Source organism: Gopherus evgoodei, chromosome 15, assembly GCF_007399415.2.
Source record: "Gopherus evgoodei ecotype Sinaloan lineage chromosome 15, rGopEvg1_v1.p, whole genome shotgun sequence".
Taxonomy (NCBI): Eukaryota; Metazoa; Chordata; order Testudines; family Testudinidae; genus Gopherus; species Gopherus evgoodei.
In genome coordinates this window covers 29348993-29368372 of record NC_044336.1, presented here as the reverse complement: position 1 = coordinate 29368372, position 19380 = coordinate 29348993, and the positions used below count along the sequence as shown (strand labels likewise).

The following is a 19380-nucleotide window of genomic DNA, read 5'->3' as shown; positions in this document are numbered from 1 at the left end:
GCCCCACAGCAGCTGCAAAAAGGAGCGGCACTGGCTGCCTCACTGCCTATTCAGGTATGGCCCTGCAGCCCCCACCCATCAGGGAGGGGCTGGCTGCAGGGCCAAACCTGAGTGGTGCTGCATATGCCAGGCTGCAATGCCATTCACTCAATTTTGGCCTCATGACTCCCATCATGGGGTTGTGGAGCCAAATCTGAGTGGGCAGGGGGGTGGCCAGCTCTGCTCCTCCTTGGTGGAGCCATAGGGTCAGCTCCTACACCAGAGCTACCCTACCCTAGGGCCCTGCCCCAATCCCAGTAGCTCTCTGCTCACAGAACTCCCTCAGAGAGTGCATCAAGAGCTGCTTACAAGTATGGGGGGCTACAGTTAGTACCCACAGAGGGGAGCCAGCCGGGAGAGGGGCAGTGAGGAGCCCTGGGGGGAAGGGGCAGACATGAGGAGGTTCAGTTTTGTGTACCATGTGAAAAAATTCTGGGAGTTCTATTGGGATAACTTCCAGTGAACTAGACAAAGGAGCCACCCTCTCCAATAATTAAAGAGGTACTGACCATCCCTGGAGGGGAGATTCCATCTCTCAGAGATAAGCCTGGGTAGCTTTTCCATGCAACAAGTGTTTTCCTTTGAAATTCCAAAAGCATTAAAGTACCTCCTCTCCACACCTAAACCCTGGGGAATATAACATGCCTTTAGTGAGAGCACTGGAGGGGCAGAATCGGAGCTAACCAAGGGCAGTTCTTTTCTCCTTTGAAAACCAGGAATACCTGTCCTGGGTCCCATCTCAACCTTCACAAGCTCATTCATTTCTCCTTCTCCACCCAACAGGGCAGCCTCCATCTCATGTGAGAGAGACTCCAGGCATAGGGCCTTAAGGGCTCCCACTCCATTAGCACTCGGGATTGCTCAACTCTAGCACCAGAGACAGAACCGGGTCTGAGCCTGGCCTCAGCCTCCGCTCCAGAGCTTGGTGAGTTCTGCGGCTCCAGCTTTGGACCCTACTCTAGAGCCTTGGCAGGGCACGTGAGGCGGGGAGGCCGGGGGTTCCCGGGTCACACGTGGGGATGGGATTTCATTCTGCCCTGCTGTTGCCCAGGCAGGTGCTGGCGGGAAGAGAGGAGCAATGGGAGCGGCCGCCTGTACCCCCTGCAGTCCTAAACATTGAGGCCTTTGTTTCAAAGTCAAATCAAACAGCCGAGCCGGAGACTCCTTCGGCTCCTGAACGGGGATCGGGCTGCCACACTCGTTCGAGCAAGCCCTGCCAGCGTGCAAGAGTGGGAGGAGCAGTTCAGAGCCGCGCAGGGCCGGAGAGCCCCTTAAGGGGGGAAGGAACCGAGCCCCGCGGCAGGACGGGGGACAGGGAAGCGCCCTGGCAGGGGGAAGGAGCCATTTGAGAAGCAGCCGGTGGACATGTCCCAGGCCGTGAGTCTGCTCGCGGGGCTGGGGCGGGAGCGCGCAGCCCCACACAGCGAGCCCAGCCGCGGACTGGAGGTGAGTCGCGGGCTGGGCACGTCTCCCGGACAAACAAGCCCGCCGGGCTAGAGCGCCGGGCGGCGGGAGCTGGGCACTTCAAAGGCCTGTCCGGCTCCGCCTGCCCTGGAGCCCAGCGCCGCTTGGCTCGGGGAGCCGCCGCTGCCCCCCGCTGCGCATCGCAGCGCCCGGACGGGACAGGACGGGGGAGGCGGGGCGGGAGCCGGCAGAGCAAAGGCCGGAATCTCCTGGCAAGGAAACAGTAAAGTCCCCCCCTCCCCCCGATCCCAAGGGGCGGAGGGGAGGGGAGGGCAGGGCGGAGGCTGGCCGGCTGCTGCCCCACGCGGCGCCCGGGCTGGCGGCGCCCCCGGCGGGCTCCCCGTGCCCCTCTGTCATGCGTCTGCCCTGGGACGAGAAGGCGAGTCCGTGCGCCAAGAAAAGCCGAGCGCCCCCGAGCCCCGCCGCAGAGCCCGGGCACCAGCCGCCGGCCACCGCTAAGTACGCCCAGGCGCTGCCCTCGCCGCTCATTGGAGCGGGACTGAGCGGAGCGACCAGACCCTGCGCTGCCCTGGGAACTGCAGGAGCAGGCCCGGGCCAGCGACCCCAGCTCCGGCGAGCCCGGGGGAGACGGAGCTCGCGAAGCGCTGCCCGCCCCCGGGACTAGTTCCTCCTGGACCCGGAGCCCCCGCCAGTCTGCAGCCTAGCGGAGCAGGGGGCAGAGCTCGTCCGAGCGCCCAACTCCTCAGCTCCTTCCCCCGCAGGTGGCTCCGGGTCGCGATGGGCAGAGGAACCGTGCAAGTGCTGCTGCTCCTGGGACTGCTGCACTGGGGCCCCGGTGGCGAGGGCAGGAAGAACTGGAGGCGGCGAGGGCAGCAGCCGGCGGCTGCGGCGGCAGCCCGGGAGCGGAGCGAAGCGACCGGGCAGCCCGTGGAGAGCTTCCCGCTGGACTTCACCGCCGTGGAAGGCAACATGGACAGTTTCATGGCTCAGATCAAGAGCCTGGCGCAGTCACTGTATCCTTGCTCGGCCCAGAACCTGCACCACGAGCTGCGCCTCCATCTCCTGCTCAACAGCTCGGTCACCTGCAACGACGGCAGCCCGGCCGGGTGAGTGCGGGGCTGGGATCCTTTCCAGCACACAACCAGCTCGAGCCTCCCCTGACCCTGACGTGAGCCTGGTCCTGATCAGCCCCCAGCGCACCCGTCCCGATACAACCCCGGCCGCGTCAGGTCAGAGTCCTGGCCCCTCCGCTCTCCCGCACTAGAGAGGCCCTTTCACCCCCCCCACCACTGGCTTCACGATTCCGCCCGCATTATCCCGCGCCCCAAAGCTGCTGTGCGGGCTGGAGCCTGCGCTCGGAGGGCTCCTGCGGGCTGAAAGGGATGCCGGAGAACCATCTCCAAAGTTTTCGGGGAATGACCCACCCCATACGCCTCTGCTTCTCCAATTCCCGGCCCTTTCGTTTACTCCATCTCTTCCATGCTCCTCTCCCATCCTGCTTCATTCACTTTACTAGAACTACTTCATTCACATCCCTCTCTGTGCTTGCTTCCCAACCCTGAGGGGTGGGGAAGGGAGGGTCAATGTCCTGCATTGTAACTTATCAGTAGTTTTCCAAAGTCCATTAGAATCCGAAGCATTTAGAGGGCACATCCAAAGGCAGCCAAAGAAGTTCACAGTCACAGGGGTGGAGAGGATGACATGGGGACAAAGTCCCTAAGAAAGAAATCTGCCGGGGGCTATTTTACTTGATCCTGACTCCTCCTGTATTATCACTCACCCTCATCCTCACCTCTCTTTTATTTTTACCCTCACCAGCATGAGGTAGTTAATTCAGGGAGCCAGCACTCCCCTCTGTTCTTCATCTGAGTGTGTATAAGTGGGGATAACAGTGCTTACCCACCTTGTAACGTGCCTTGAGATCCTGTAATGGAAGAAGCCAGAGAAGTGCCTATGATGATGATGATGATGATGATGATGATGATGATGATTGCTGGCCCTCTCTTATTCCTGCTTTATGTATATTTAAACAAAGTAGGAACATTTTTGTCTAGCACTCAATCTCTGCTTCCACCTCCTGGTCATTACTAAAAACACAGCAAGCAACAGGTGGAATAACTCTTTCCTGCCTGGAAATTCTTAAGAATTCTAGGAATTTGTTTAATGCATTTATTTTGGAGAGAGATAAAAGCCAATCTGCCTGGCTCAGGATCTCTGGGAAGCCCTTTGATCAGATGGTTTGGAGCTCTTCTGACAGCCTTCCTGTTTCTTTCTCTTGTTTTTTAACCAAATATTTTTATGTAACCCTCTTGATATTATAATGAGTTTGTGATTCAAAGAGCTTGTGGTTAAGCTAGTCAGTCTGCCTAATGAATTTAATACTGCTTTCTGCTTGTGTTTTTTTTTTTAAGCTACTACCTCAAAGAATCAAAAGGCAGTAGAAGGTGGCTGCTGTTCCTGGAAGGTGAGCCTGGATTATTTTTTATTTAAGCACAGGTCAAGCTTTTTAGCCTATTTTGTAAATGAAGAGGTGAGGGTACGGGGAGAGCTACCCAACTGCTTTCTTCAAAGGCTGTGCAAAATGTGTGTGCTGGCTGCCTTCTGCATAACCAGGGTCTCCATCCTTCCACCCGACACACTCACTTTGTCATACACCTCTGCTGCCTGACAATTTAGTGGATTTCTTGGCATCCTAACTACCCACCTGACCCTAATTAAAGCTTCTTAATCCAGCTACTTCTTTCTGCCATTTCCTTTACCCACTGCTTGCACCATTCATCTCAGCCTGGGAATGCCATGTTCTATTGTACACATTCATCTCTCTCTCTCTGTGATACTTTGCCACTCCTTCCCTGAACAAAATGACAGCAAGGAACTGACTTGATTTTTTTTTCCCATGACCCAGGGGGATGGTATTGCTTTAACAGAGAAAATTGTGATACTCGCTATGATACAATGAGGAGGCTGATGAGCTCCAAGGAGTGGCCCATTACCAAAACTGGTAAGTCTTTTTGTGCAGGGGATGGAAACACCATTACACATTACATCTACCCTCTATAACAAAAGGAAAAAAAAAAGGGGGGGGGAATACACAGATTTTGTAGTGTAGCAGAATTCCTCACAATATACACTGTCACTTCCCCATAATTGCTCCTGTTCAGATATTAATATAATATAAGTCACATGCATTTGACTGTACATGCATACATACTACCATTAATTAGTATGCACATGCCCTCGCAAAAACATGAAAACATACATACACATGTATGCATATACACTTGCAGGGATGTCATCCTTCTTTGAACCCCTTCTAATTCTGCAATATAATTTTACAGATGAGATGACCAGTACTGCACACATCTAAGTTGAAGGAGTATCATTGATTTATATATTGCAACATGGGAGACAAGAGTCTTTTAAAGTGTAGTCCAAGGTCTACGCTAGGTGGGTAGGTTGTGGGGTACACATCACCCCCCTCCTCCAGCCCTGTGTAAATCAATCAAATATATAATATTCTACAGGGGGTCCCTCCCTCTGAGGCCCCAGAGGGAGCTGTGGCAGGGGGACCACCATGGTAACATGGCTGTAATGTGCCAAGGAGCTAGAGTCAGTGGAGACAGACAGTGCCACCATGTGGATGCCCCTGACTTCCTGCAGATCCCCAGGCACCAGTGAAAAACACTATCCTGACTCCTCATCACCAATGGGATGAGGTGGGAGGGATCTCTGCAAGGAGATGCTCACACAGATTTTCTCCCCCTGAGACCTTTACCCTCATGCTGAAAGATCTGAGCTTTAGTCAGCAATTCTGCCCATAATGGATGAACCATTCAAAGCCAGCAGCAGAATCTGTTTTGAAAATTGACATTTAATGTTACATACTCTTATTTAGTGCATCTCGGCTCAATTTTTCTCTGTGCCCAAACTCCTATCAGTGCAGGATAGGGGCTGATCCATAACTGGCTCCCTGATTCTGCTCCAGTGTTAGAGCAGCTGATGGCCCACTTTAACCTATGGCACTGGCATAAGAGAAAGATAGGTACCCTCCATCTCCTAACGTTGCCCAAACCTGGTGCAGGCCCTGCCTCAGCTGGCTTTATGCAAACTGGAATTTCCCTCCACAAGGGGAATTTTCTGTTAGCCACTTTCAGCCAGAATCTATCTACTTTGTGCTTCCGGGTAGTGGAAAGTAGATCATACCAGAAGATATGGGTTCTTGTGCTTAGCTTCCTGTAGTACTGGAAGCAATTACAGCAGTTTATATTTAAATGTTTTCCTATTTTTATTGTTTGGTGACTTCCCTGTATCTTATTTTTATTTGCATTCCACCCCCTCTGTATAATGGGGTGAATGATGCTTGATGCTCAGAGCTTCAGATAAATGCCTAGAAATACAGATTACTAGCCTTCCTTCCTCTCTTTCCTCTTCTGGCTGCTGAGCTTCATACCCTACTGCTCCCTGATTGTGGGCCAAATTCAATGCTGCACCTTTCGGGAGGCACAGCATAGAAGGCGCAGCATAGGAGGTGGGGGGCAAAGGTGAGTTATATACATCACATATTCACTTCCCTAATTCTGAGCTTCTCTAAGAGGTGGCTTAACTCCCAGCGTAAGTTACAGTAATCCTAGGGGGTGCTTCAATTTAGGGTGGCTTTGTATAGCTCACACAGCTGAAAATGGAAATAACTGGACTACTTTGCACTTCGGCCACTCCCTATCCAGCCCTCCATACACCAACCACATCTCTCTCCCTGGCATGGCTCTACTTTTGGGGACTGCACAGGAGAATGATGAATGGCTGCCCACATCAGCTCTACACTGCTTCTGTGTTGGAGGAATTCTCATCAGGGCCATTGAGGTCCCATTACGTCACTAGAATGGTATAAATGGGTCATAGTGGAGGCCAGAATCTGACTCTGTGTCTCCTACTTCTTTGGCCAGCCTCACTGGAACCTTTGGACTTCAGTATTTCATCTGTTCTTAAACGGGTAATCACCGTAACAGGCTCTTATATAATTCTTGTATAATAGTCTTGGCGTGTCAAACTTCCAGAAGAAATTCATTCACTGTAGTTTGGGGGAGAGGCCTTCACAGAGGGACTCACACACACCAGTGAATGTATTTGCAAAGACACACACACGCTATTATGTAATTCACTTGGATCAGTTTATCTATCTCAGATAGGCCTGGTCCTATGGCTTGGAGGCCCCAAACTGCTGCAGATGGGAAACCAGATTGTGAGTTTCTGAGCCTCACCTGCCCTCCCATATGGCCTTGTGAAAGCCCTACCTTCCTTCCCATTTAGGGCGACCAGACAGCAAGTGTGAAAAATTGGGACAGGGGTGGGGGTAATAAGAGTCAATATAAGAGAAAAACCCCAAAATCGGGACTGTCCCTATAAAATCAGGACATCTGGTCACTCTTTTCCCATTCATAACTGCGTAAGATTCCTTTTGCATGTTGTCACGGAGTCACTGGGCGATGCTCTGGAACTGCTCCCCACCAAGCCAGTCAGGACTTTGGGGAGCCTCCTCTCCCTTGGAGCAGACTTGTTCAGGGCAAGAAGCTCACACGTCTTCACCTCCTGGGTCTCTCCTTGGAGCATTCAGCATCTTCTGCCCCTCCGTGCGCTTCCCACAGCGAGTCCACCCCAGCGGGGTCCTGGGGAAGCCACCGGGTTCTGCACCCTCACTTTGCAGTCAGACGTGACTCTCAGCCAGCCAGTAAAACAGAGGTTTATTCGATGACAGGAACAGGGTCTAAAACAGAGCTTGTAGATACAGCGAACCGGACCCCTCGGCTGGGTCCATTCTGGGGGGCAGTGAGCCAGACCCCCAGGTCTGCCCTCCACCCTTGACCCCAGCCAGCTCCAGACTAACAACCCCTCCCTCAGCCCCTCCTCTCTGCTCAGCCCCTTTCCCAGGCCAGGAGATCACCTGATCCCTTTGTCTCCAACACCTTCAGCTGGCACCTTTGCAGGGGAGCGGCCCAGGCTATCAGTTGCTAGGAGACAGAGTGCCAGGCATTTAGGTGCACTGGCCCTTTGCTCTGCCAGATACTTAAGAACTGCCATGGGGACACTGAGGCACCAATACAGTATTCAGAGAAAACATTAAGAACTTTCCCAGTTCGTCACATCTTTCCCCCCTTCGAGACCGAACTGAGCGAGGTCACTTCAGCCAGTGACCTGGGGAAGTTCAGAACCCACCAAGGTTCCCATGGATGCCCCAGCATCTCTCCCATCCCTTGGTGTGAGTTACACCAGGACAGTCCAGTCTTACGCCCTCCCTTAGGTCGGGTGTGCTTGATGGCACTTGCAGGCCGCATGTGGGAAGGTTTATGCAGCCCACACCCTTTGCCACCCCAGTACCCCTGGGTTCAAGCTGGGATTGGGTCTTTTCCCAGCCCTCTGGTCTGTGATTCGGGCTCCCTTGGTTAAGAGCCCCCATCTTGGCCTTTGCCAGCTCTGGGCTTGGGCAGCCGCTTCCCACCTTGTGGCCCAGACACAACACCTCTGCCGTCCCCCCCTTGCACTTTCCAGCTTTTACCATCAGTCCCACCTCCTTGAGGCAGCCCAGCCCCCTCTTCACCTGGGACACCTGTTCATCCCAGGTCTGGCTAAAGATGCACGTTATCAGTGTCTGCCAGGGCCAAGTTCTCCATCCCTCTCAGCTTGTCTAGAATCTCCCCAGGCCTAGGCATGGGGTCGGCATCGGACACTGTGATGGCTTTAAGCTTCTGATAGCCCCCATAAAACCAGATCATCCTGTCTCGCTTGGGGATCAGCCCCATGGGTGAGGTCCATGGGCTGTAAAACGGCTGGATCCCATCTAAAGCCAGCATGTCTCTGACCTCTCTCTCCAGGTTCTGGGTTGCTTTCCCAGTGACTCTGAACGGGGAACACCTGATGGGGAGATTGTCTCCCACCTCAGGGAAGAGATCCCCCCGGGGGTCTTCCCCCTTCTCCATCCAATCCTCCCTCTTCAGGTCCAGGGGTCCCCTCACTCTCCTCCCATCCAGCAGCTCGAACGGGAAGAACCCTGTGGATTCCTGGGGTACCACCAGCTGCCTCCCGATTCCCCCCAGTTCTACTTCCTCTTGGGGAGCCCATTCCCGGGACAGGAATCCCTTCTCCCACAGGACTCTGTCCTTGCAGCCTTCCCCAAGGGGGTTTGGAGTGCTGTGGCCAGCAAGTTCCCTCAGCTTCTCCAAGGAGGGATCCCTCTGCAGCTCGGTCTGGGATTCAGCAGCTGGGGCAGGGAGTGGGACCTGCTCCCTCTCACTGGCTGGACCTGGGATCACAGCACCCCTGAGCCCTGTCCCTGGTAGCTCCCTCCCTGCTGTGTAATCACTTCCCAGCAGCACGTCTGGACCAGGCAAACCTGTTTGGCAGCCGACCTGCCCTGTCTGGGTGCCCCCCCACTCAGCTGGGGTCTCAGCTCCCCCCATGCTCAGCACTGCCCTTGCTGTCCCAGTGGGTCTAGGCAGCGAGCTCTCTGCTCTGGTCCCAGGATCACAGCCAGCGTGAGCCCCCTCTCCGGTGTGCAGGGGGGCTGGGAGCAGCTCTCCCTCCCACTCAGCCCCAGGGGGCTGGTTACAGGTAGGCAGGTATCCTGAGCCCAGCAGCCCCTCCCCCCTGCCAGCCAGGTTATTTGCATTTTCACTGACCATTACAATCCTAGCCAATTGGTTCCCTGGATTTGAATTCAAACCCTCGGCGGTTACAGGAGCGGGACTGGGATCCTGTCCCATGGGGAGACAGTCACCCCCCAACAGGGCCTCCCAGCCGATATCCTGGAGAACCCCAACTACCAGCCAGCCTGACCCCTTCTGGGTCTGTACAGGGATCTGGGCCATAGGCAGGGTGAGGGGCTTCACCTCAGGGAACTTCACCCAGGTTCCACAGTCCCTCAGCATCTGGGGCTGCACCACCACAGTTCTCTCTGTCCCAGGGTCTCGCCCCTGCAGGCGTGTTTCCCCACTAACCCCTGGGCAGCCCCCTATGTCTCTCTGCTCCACCATCACCAGTCCACGCTGCTGCTGCTTCTCCTGCAGCTTTTCCTCGGGCTCTTGCTTTCTCTCACAGTCCTCTCGCTCTCTCGGGCTCTGCTCCCATCCCATCCGTCTCCAATCTCCTGATGGGGAACCCAATCGTGAAGACCCTCGTCCGATTGGGGACCTGACTCCCGGGGATGCCTGGCTGATGCTCCAGCTGCTCTCAGATCCTCTTGTAGCCCCATCTGGGCCAGGAATCTGCTCCTCAGAGTGGTGCTTCTCCTTCAACTGCACGATTAACTGTGCCTTGGTGAATTTCCCCATGCGTAACCCTCTCTTTGTGCACAGGATCACAATGTCCTTCTCAAAGAGATGGTGATGGGAACGGTGAAGTGATGGCCTAAGTGGCTCTGAACTCACAGGCCTGTGTGCTCTTGGCTCCCACATGGTTTCCAGGAAGAACCCCTGGTGTGCCAGCTCTTCTCGTGATCACCACCTCTTTGCCAGGGTCGAGCTGCAGACTCCTCCGCCCCGGGACTGCTCCTGCAATCCCTAGGGGAACCCTGCTACTGCAAAAATCCTTCTCTCTCCCAGGGTCGAGCAGCAAGCTCCTCCGCCCCTGAGACTGCTCGCTGCAGTCCTCAGGGGGACCCTGTTACTCCAACAATCCTTCTCGCTGGTCACACACTCCCAGAGGTTAACTGCCCCCTGAAACCGTCACTCTCTGAGCCTTCAGCACGCGTGGTCCTCATTATCCCTCCTTTGTTTTACTGCTCCCCAGTCACTTACTGCAAGCAGCGCCATTCACGGGGTGCAGTACATCCCACCGCTGTCACCAGTTGTCACGGAGTCACCGGGCAATGCTCTGGAACTGCTCCCCACCAAGCCAGTCAGGACTTTGGGGGGCCTCCTTTCCCTTGGAGCAGACTTGTTCAGGGCAAGAAGCTCACACAGCTTCACCTCCTGGGTCTCTCCTTGGAGCATTCAGCATCCTCTGCCCCTCCGTGCGCTTCCCACAGCGAGTCCACCCCAACAGGGTCCTGGGGAAGCCACCGGGTTCTGCACCCCCACTTTGCAGTCAGACGTGACTCTCAGCCAGCCAGTAAAACAGAGGTTTATTCGATGACAGGAACAGGGTCTAAAACAGAGCTTGTAGATACAGCGAACCGGACCCCTCGGCTGGGTCCATTCTGGGGGGCAGTGAGCCAGACCCCCAGGTCTGCCCTCCACCCTTGACCCCAGCCAGCTCCAGACTAACAACCCCTCCCAGCCCCTCCTCTCTCCTCAGCCCCTTTCCTGGGCCAGGAGGTCACCTGATCCCTTTGTCTCCAATACCTTCAGCTGGCACCTTTGCAGGGGAGAGGCCCAGGCCATCAGTTGCTAGGAGACAGAGGGTCAGGCATTTAGGTGCACTGGCCCTTTGCTCTGCCAGATACTTAAGAACTGCCATGGGGACACTGAGGCACCAATACAGTATTCAGAGAAAACATTAAGAACTTTCCCAGTTCGTCACACATGTACAGTAGAACATCAGAGTTATGAACACCTTGGGAATGGTGGGTATTCATAAAATGTTCGTAACTCTGAACAAAATGTTATGGTTGTTCTTTCAAACGTTTACACCTGAACATTGACTTAATACAGCTTTGAAATTTTACTATACAGAAGACAAATGTTGCTTTCCCCTTATTTTTCTGGTAGTTTAGGTTTAACACTGCACTGTATTTGCTATAAATTTTTGTTTCTGCTGCTGCCTCATTGCATACTTCCGGTTCCAAATGAGGTGTGTGGTTGACGCAGGGCCATCCTTACCTATATGCAAAGTACGTAGCTGCACAGGGCACCAGGATATTTGGTGCCCCAAATTTCCTGGTGCCCTGTGCAGCTGCGTGCTGCTCCAGCCCCTGCTCTGGCTCTTCCCCAGGGCCCTCACCCTGCTCTGCCTCCGCCCCCCTTTTCCCACCCCAGCCCCGCCTCTTCCTGCCCCTGGTCCACCCCAGCCTTGCCCCCACTCCCGAGCTCTGCAGCATGGATGGGCCTTCACTCACCAGCGGCAGGAAGCGCAGCCCCAGCCACGCTGCCGGTGAGTGCTGGGGGGTGGTTCCCCCTGGCCCCCAAGTCAGCCTTGCCCCCCTCCGCAGAGGCCTGGGGACAACCGCCCCCATTCCCTCCCCACAGAGGCCTGGGGCCCCACACTCATCCCCATGGGGGGTCTGCATAGGGCCCCAGAATAGCTAGGGATGGCCCTGGGTTGACTGGTCATTTGTAACTCTGGTGTTCACAACTCTGAGGTTCTACTGTACTACAATTGCTTTTGTGAAGATTAGGGAAGCATTTAATAAATTTTTATTTTCTTTTAATACTGCTTAGAAGGTGCAGGTAACACCATGGATCTCCACATGTCTGTAAACCACACAGTTACTGAGTCAGCACAGGATTATGGGATCTCTACCTTTCCTTGCACTGTTTATGCCAGGGGCTGATTGTACATGTAGGTTCTTTCTCTCATTCACACAAATCCTATAATTGCTAGTATTGGAATTTACCTTACAGAATTTAGGAAGAATGTACTTTTATGTAGGTATCACAGCACCTCTTCATCGTGAAAGGTAATAAGTGCTGGGGTTCACCTCTGATGTGAATCAAGGGCTGAAAATCATATCCACCAAGATGTAGGCATAGACACATTTCTGTTTTTCCCTCCCACTTCACCAATGGCTATTACAGTGTAAGTTTCCCTTCTCTATAGCCAGAGCCCCCACACCAGCCTCATTCTTATTGCTTTAGAATCTGAGAACAGCCTTTGTATATTTCTTTTCATCCACCTGCAGGAACTGGGATCCTGTCATCACAACCAGAAGAAAATCCGCACTGGTGGAACGCAAACATGGTGTAAGGAGGGGCACCAAGGGGAACAAGTTTATATTCCAAAAATTATGTACAAAGAGGCACCATGAGAGGAAAAGGGAAGGGGATTATACCCCAAACATGGTGTAAGAATGGGGAGTGGACCATGCAAACATGATCTATTGCTTCCTAGGACAGCAAGAACAGGGAGTGCTACAGTGGCAGATAACATAATTAATCCTTGGTAAAAGGGAAAACCCTACAGTGTTCTCTCTGTCTACCACTTCAGCTTTCCCAGGAGCGGTGTTGACAATGTCTAGAGTGACCTGTGTCCAGTTCAGCTGAAGGCATGGGTTGGTCTAATGATGAACCTCAAGAAAAACTGGGGAGATCCCAGAGGATATCCTCCAAAGGAATAAATTGGGAAATACCATATCAGGCCCCGTGGCTGGCGACATGCCTGACAGTTCTCAGTGAGCTTCCGAAGGCTACTTCTGTTCAGAGGGGAGACCTAGGAAGGGGAGGTTGGCTTGCTTGTGCTTCTACATAGACCTTCTGGACTGCGGTGCTGCAAGAAGGGAAGAGAAGCGGATATAGATGATAATTTCTATTGCAGCAGCTGGGGACAAAAAGCTAAGAGATGGAAAGATAGTTCCATTCCTGCAGAGACATTTAATAACAATACTTAGCACTTACATAGGGTAAGTGAGTTTTCCCCATTTTATATAGAGGGAAACTAAAGCACAAAGAAAAGCAGTGACTTGCCCAACGCTGCCCAAGTCAATGGAAAAGCCAGGATTAGAATTTAGATGTGTGCTCTAGAGCACGATGCCTCATAATTAGGGCTCTGTGTTTGTCATGGAGGTCATGGAAGTCACTGGTTCCATGACTTCCTGCAACATCCCTGACTTCAGCTGCGACCAGTGTGGATGATCCCAGGGCTGCTCAGGAGACCCTGGGGACAGCCACAGTGGCCGCTGATTAAGCGGCTCTGCAGCCAGCTGCTCGGGCGACACCGGGGGCCAGCCATCGCTGGAGTGGCCCTGGCCCTGAAGCCAGCCGCACTGTCCATTGCTCTGGGATCGTCTGAGCAGGACCAATGCAGCTGGCCCTAGGACCATCTGAGCAGCGGTCTCAGAGATGGCAGGAGCAGCCGCAGCTCCTGGAAGTGGTCCTGGGACTCCCTCCCCCTGCCGTGGCCGGAGCAGTTGCTGGCCCCCTGGAGCTCCCGCTCTGGCAGCGGCCAGAGCAGCCACTGACTGGCCCCTCGGGGTTCCCCCTCAGCAGCACCCCCCATAAGATTCAATCAGTTATTTATGGTATAAGTCATTGACAGGTCATGGGCAGTAATTTTTTGTTTCCTGCCTGTGTCCTGTCTGTGACTTTTACTAAGAATACCCATGATTAAATCGTAGCCTTACTTAATTAGATCAATAAAAAGGCTTAACATCCAGAAGGAAAAAAAAAAAAAGCAACAGTAACTGACTGCCACGAGAGGTAATCCTTCCTTTGAGTATTCAAGGGGGTGGTATAAGCATCTCACTGAACAAAAAAACAGTCTCTTCCCTTCTCTGCAAGATTTCCTTCCAGCTCCTTGTCCCCAGCCTCACCCCTCTGTATGTAAAGCAAAAATGAGTGCTCACAAACATCTCATCTCTTGCAGTTTCATCCCCTATTGCTCAAGTGATGTTTGGAGTGGTGCCTCTTCCAAATCTGAAAAAAGTGAGTGCTGCCGATGGGCCGGCTGCCAGACAATTATCACACATAAGAGGATATGGCCTGGTTTCTCTGAAATTATGTGAATGAGAGATAAGCTTTTTCCTGCTGAGGAGCAGGAAAGAATAACAAGTAACCTCCAGATAAAACATCCCTCTTCTCTCATCACATCATGCAGGGGCATGGTTCAGAGTCCCTGCATGCAGGGATGTCACAGATGCACATCTAGTCCCTGCAGGCTGCACCTGGAGTTCCTGAAGCAGCCTTTCCTTTTAGATAAGCCTCTCCTACCCTGCATACACTGCAAATTAAATGGAATGGTTGGGGCACCATGGTTTGTAATGTCTTCTCATATAGCTGACCTGAGTGATAAGTGTAATTAATTCAGTCACATTCTTGTCCCAAATGGATGTTCAGCCCACTCATTGTTGGGCAGGAGCTGCTTGCAATTTGGCCTGCAAGACAAAAACTTGTGCATTATAATATGATGCTGTTGCCTAATGATATTTGTTTTGGATCAACACAATATCACTGTGACAACGGTGCAAAATTGTGATGTCTCCTTGGCGCACACAGATGGACATTTCCTTATGCAGATAAAATTAAAGATCTTTAACATCCTGCAGATGAATCATGCCACCTCAGGATATGATGAGTCTTAAAAGATAACCAGGATTAGTACTTGGATGTGAGACCGCTACAGAAAACTCAAGGGGGCTTATTCTCTCACTTACACTGGATGAAACTCCACTGACTTTAATCAAGTTATTCCTGATACAGCCTGGTGTAACTAAGAAGCATCAGCCCGAAGGTGCTGCATGAAGTAATACTAGTAATTCAGCAGGACATATGCTTCCCGCTGGATCAAGCCAGTGAAAGCCTGTGCTAGGAAAGGCCCTCAGTACCTACCTGCCTTGCTCTTACTTTCATGTGGACTAACATTCTTCAAGGTTACAATTTGTAAATTTCAGTGTATAAAGGCTTCAAATGATATAATTTGTTCACTGCAAACAGTTTCTCTGCCTTCAGGGTCCTGAGCAACTGTGGGATGGGGATGTGTGAGGGAAGCCTCTTCAATAAAGTTTTAGCCTACACATCACAGTCCTATGGATGATTAACTCTTTCTTTTGCAGATGAATATGCCTTCATGGGAGCCCTCATAATACAAGAGGTGGTAAAGGAGCTGGTGGGAAAAGGCCTTAGTAATGCAAAGGTACTACTCCTGGCAGGAAGCAGGTAAGTATCTGCATAAGATTGTCTACAATGAAGAGAGAAATAACAGGAAAGAGCAACTGCAATGGAGCACTGTCTTTAGATTAGTCATGGGAGATTAGTTCCCAGACACTGCCTGCAGGTGGTGCTAGGAGGAGTGAGGCAGAAGCACTGGTAGCGGAAAGCTCGCACAAATTCTCCTCTCGGCCTCTTCCTGTAGGAGCTGCAGTAGGGAATGATGTAGAAATACTGGCTAGAGGAGAATCTCAGCTTTTGATTCAGAGGAATTTATTTATGGGGAAAGAATATTAGACAATAGAAACATGGAAAATTTTGTCTTCAAATTTCAGGGTCTTTCTATTTTGAGCTGCCAGAGCTCTTGCTAATAACAGGAAAGAGCTATGCCAGAAAGAAGCAAATAAAACGGATGGCCTTTGGTTGCTGAACTAGTTAGCATTGCTTTTATTTCTGAGAATTTATGAAGTGAGGAAATAACTTGCTGACTAGATTATGTCCTTACAGACTGGTCAAATTGCTCAGGGCATCAAAAGGGTGAAAGCAGTAGGTATCGTAGCTGTCTTGCAGGGCTGTGACTGAATTACTGATCTTGTCATTGCAGTGCTGGGGGAACTGGGGTGCTTCTGAATGTGGATCGAGTGGCAGAGCAGCTGGAGGAGATGGGTTATCAAGGGATTCAGGTTCGAGGGCTGGCAGACTCTGGCTGGTTCCTGGATAATAAACAGTACCGCAGAACTGACTGTATTGATACCATAACCTGTGCCCCAACAGAAGCTATTAGGAGAGGAATCAGGTACAATAAAATATTCTAAACTACCCTTACCCAAGAGCTAAGGATGAGGAGAAACCCTGAGGCAGGGCTCTGACACTCTTCCTGTCTTCCCTGCGTCCTTTTTGTATTTATAAGATACCTATCACGTACCTCACACTTTGTTGATGAACTTCTACTTCTAAAGAAAAGAACTACAATTTCAAAGGCATATTCATGAGACTGTGACATTGCAGACACTGTACATTGATGTGACCAGACAGACACAGGGAAGAATGTTGCTGTTAATAAACTGACATTGCCATCTCTCTAATCCTCCCATCTCTGAGTGATTGTTATCTAGGGGAAGGTTCCATACCCTAGGATCATAAAAGCAAGTGACAGGAAAACTCCTATCAGAGCAGCCAGTCCACCTCTAGAACAGAGTATCATTGGCTAATGAAATCCCAGCTCTCCTCCTTCTCATAAGTCGTGTTTGATTAAATAATACTGTTCACACCTGCTTGCCTTCCAGCTGAATCAAGAAAGGTTAGCTGTGTTCTTCTGTGCAGGGTTTTTTGTGCTCACTGCTTCATTCATGCACAGAGGACTCTCCAACTGCAACCAGCAAATGCTCCAGTGTTCTAGTGAATAGGAGACATTCCAAGCGGAATGAGACTGCATGGCATCGTGGCACTAACCCCACCATTGCTATGTCTTTCAGATATTGGAATGGCATTGTTCCTGAACGCTGCAAACTGCAGTTTAAAGAGGGGGAGGAATGGAATTGCTTTTTTGGCTATAAAATTTATCCCACTCTTCGATGTAAGTGCAAAAAGAAAGGCCTACCTGCCTGAGAGTCTGAAATTGGTCCTAGGCAATTCCTTCATTTCCTGCTGCTAACTTGATGAAGACTCTCCAATTCTTTTTCCCTCTAGGTCCAGTCTTTGTGGTGCAGTGGCTCTTCGATGAGGCCCAGCTGACTGTAGATAATGTGCACCTAACTGGACAGCCTGTCCAGGAGGGGCAGTGGCTCTACATCCAGAATCTGGGCCGGGAGCTAAGAAATACTCTGAAGGATGTGACGTGAGTATTGCAGTAGGAAAAGCTGGGGTGTTTTTTTCCCTAAGAGAAGTCCTGCATAAGCTAGTTTGTGAGAGGATCACAGTGGCTCTCTTGATACCAAGGAGATTTATTTGGTATCTGTACCTAATCTGCATCAGGAAACATGCTCTTAACATATCTGGGAAAAAAATGAGGTGGGAACAGAGTTTTTGGGAATGTTTTAAGAGACACTGATCATAAAACACCCCAGCAACAGATGAAAGGGTGACATGAAACCTCTTGTATGTCTTGGATGCTTCATGCTACATCAGCTATTCATGGCAGTCACTGTAGCGCCTAGGAGCCCCTATAGATGCACCCAACCAATAAGCTATGGAAATGTGCCTTTTTCTGAAAATTCCACCCTCTTCTAGTCTGTTCAGATTCTTATAGCATGTCCAGCACTGTGGTGTTCAAGCATCCTGCCAGGGACAGCAGAACTTCTAGCCAAGTCCAGGACGGGAGGGAGCGGGGAATTATCTGTGAGACAAGTCACCTTTTTGCCTTCTCACCATACCTGGTCTGTTTCTTTCCTTTCAGTGCTAGCTTTGCTCCAGCCTGTTTGTCTCACGAGATCATTACGCGCAAGTAAGTGTCTCTCTTCAGACTATGAAGTGTCACGAGTTAGCAAGAAAGGGAATATGGTAATACTGATACCCAAACCCCACTCATACAATCTGTATGGTTTGATTTTTGCAGTCACTGGACAGACATCCAGGTGAAAGGGACTTCATTACCCCGTGCCCTGCATTGCTGGGACCGCAGCCTGCATGACAGCAACAAAAATGGGAAAGCCCCTTTGAAGGGTTGCCCAATCCATCTGATTGACAGCTGTCCCTGGCCCCACTGCAACCCCTCATGTCCCAGCATCCGGGACCAGTTCACGGGGCAGGAGATGAATGTGATCCAGTTCCTCATGCACATGGGTTTTGATGTTCAGAAGATGGCACAGCAACAGGGCCTGGAGCCCAGTAAACTTCTGGGGATGCTGAGTAGTGGTAGCTAGAAAGAATTCTCCATGAAAGGGCAATGATCAGATAAGGAGGAGGAGCCTCTAAGCTTCTCTCCCAAACTCTTTAACCTTCTCCATTCTCGTGCAGATATGCACATTTACACACATGCACACTCACAAGTACACGTGCACACTTAGTGTGTGTCAAGAAAAAAAGAACAGATTCTTGCTTACACCATTTGACTGAAACTCATTACCTTTAAACTTCAGGGCCCAATCCTGGCTGTTCAGAATCTCTTTCTGTATTAAACAAGGTGGCCTGAAGCAGCAACGTCATAAACACCAGCACTGAGAACCTTTCCCAAGAGCTAAAAGGACTCTTACCCTTGCTGAGAATGTTTCACATCATAGACTTACAACATATGGTGAAAAAAGCACTGGATTTTTTTTGTCCAATTAGAAGTGAAGGATTACATGACTTCCTAGAAGTCAGCATCTCATGATGTATCATAATGTACAAACCAAGGACATGTGCTAGGAATGGACACTCTTATACTCAATTTACTTTTGTATTTTATAAAATGACTTTTTTATTACTTATTTTTTAAAAAATTAAGCAAGAAATATAAAATTAATGATATTGTTTTGTAACATATTTTTTTTAAATAATGAAAAAACCTCCTGCTACTATGGCAATGTGGGCATATTTATTTTAATATGTAAATGCTATTTATAAGGGCTGCCCAGAGAACTGCTAATATGTCTTTGTAAAGTTGTAAATACTGCTCTTGGGGATGGGGTTTTCTGATCACACCTGTGGGAAAGGGCAGTATTGGCATTATTATTATTATTATTATTATTATTATTAGATTCCAATGTTCCCTTTGTAGTATGTTTGTTGTTATTTCTGGAATGGAAAGGATGTAATGCACAGTCTAGTTACAGAACTTGGTAGTCAGAATCCACCATCCCATGGCAGTGATTAATACAGGATCACAATTCTAGACTATGTGCAGACCTGAAACTCAAGTAAATAGTTTCAAATATTAAGTGTTTAAAAATCTTTGCATTCATAGATTCTAAGGCCAGAAAGGAGCTCTTTGATCATCTAGTCTGACCTCCTGTAGAACATAGGCCTCCACAAAATCATTCCTAGAGCAGATCTTTTAGAAAAACATTCAATCTTGATTTAAAAATTGTCAGTGATGGAGAATCCACCTTGACGCTGGGTAAGTTGTTCCAAGGGTTAATTACTTTCACTGTTAAAATTTTACATCTTATTTCACTCAGTATTTGTCTAGCTTCAACTTCCAGTCACTGGC

The 19380-nt window shown here is 50.6% G+C and overlaps 1 protein-coding gene across 1 annotated transcript; it reads left to right on the top strand.

The window, feature by feature from the left end:
* Nucleotides 1-1853: 1853 nt before the first annotated feature.
* On the top strand, nt 1854-19104 carry NOTUM (notum, palmitoleoyl-protein carboxylesterase). The gene is given in 12 exon segments (XM_030534689.1): nt 1854-2117; nt 2120-2570; nt 3876-3928; nt 4370-4465; nt 12293-12353; nt 13972-14030; nt 15158-15260; nt 15856-16047; nt 16727-16827; nt 16941-17088; nt 17647-17694; nt 17806-19104. Coding segments are annotated over 12 exon segments (1878 nt in total). The 5' UTR covers nt 1854-1858; the 3' UTR covers nt 18113-19104.
* Nucleotides 19105-19380: the final 276 nt, after the last annotated feature.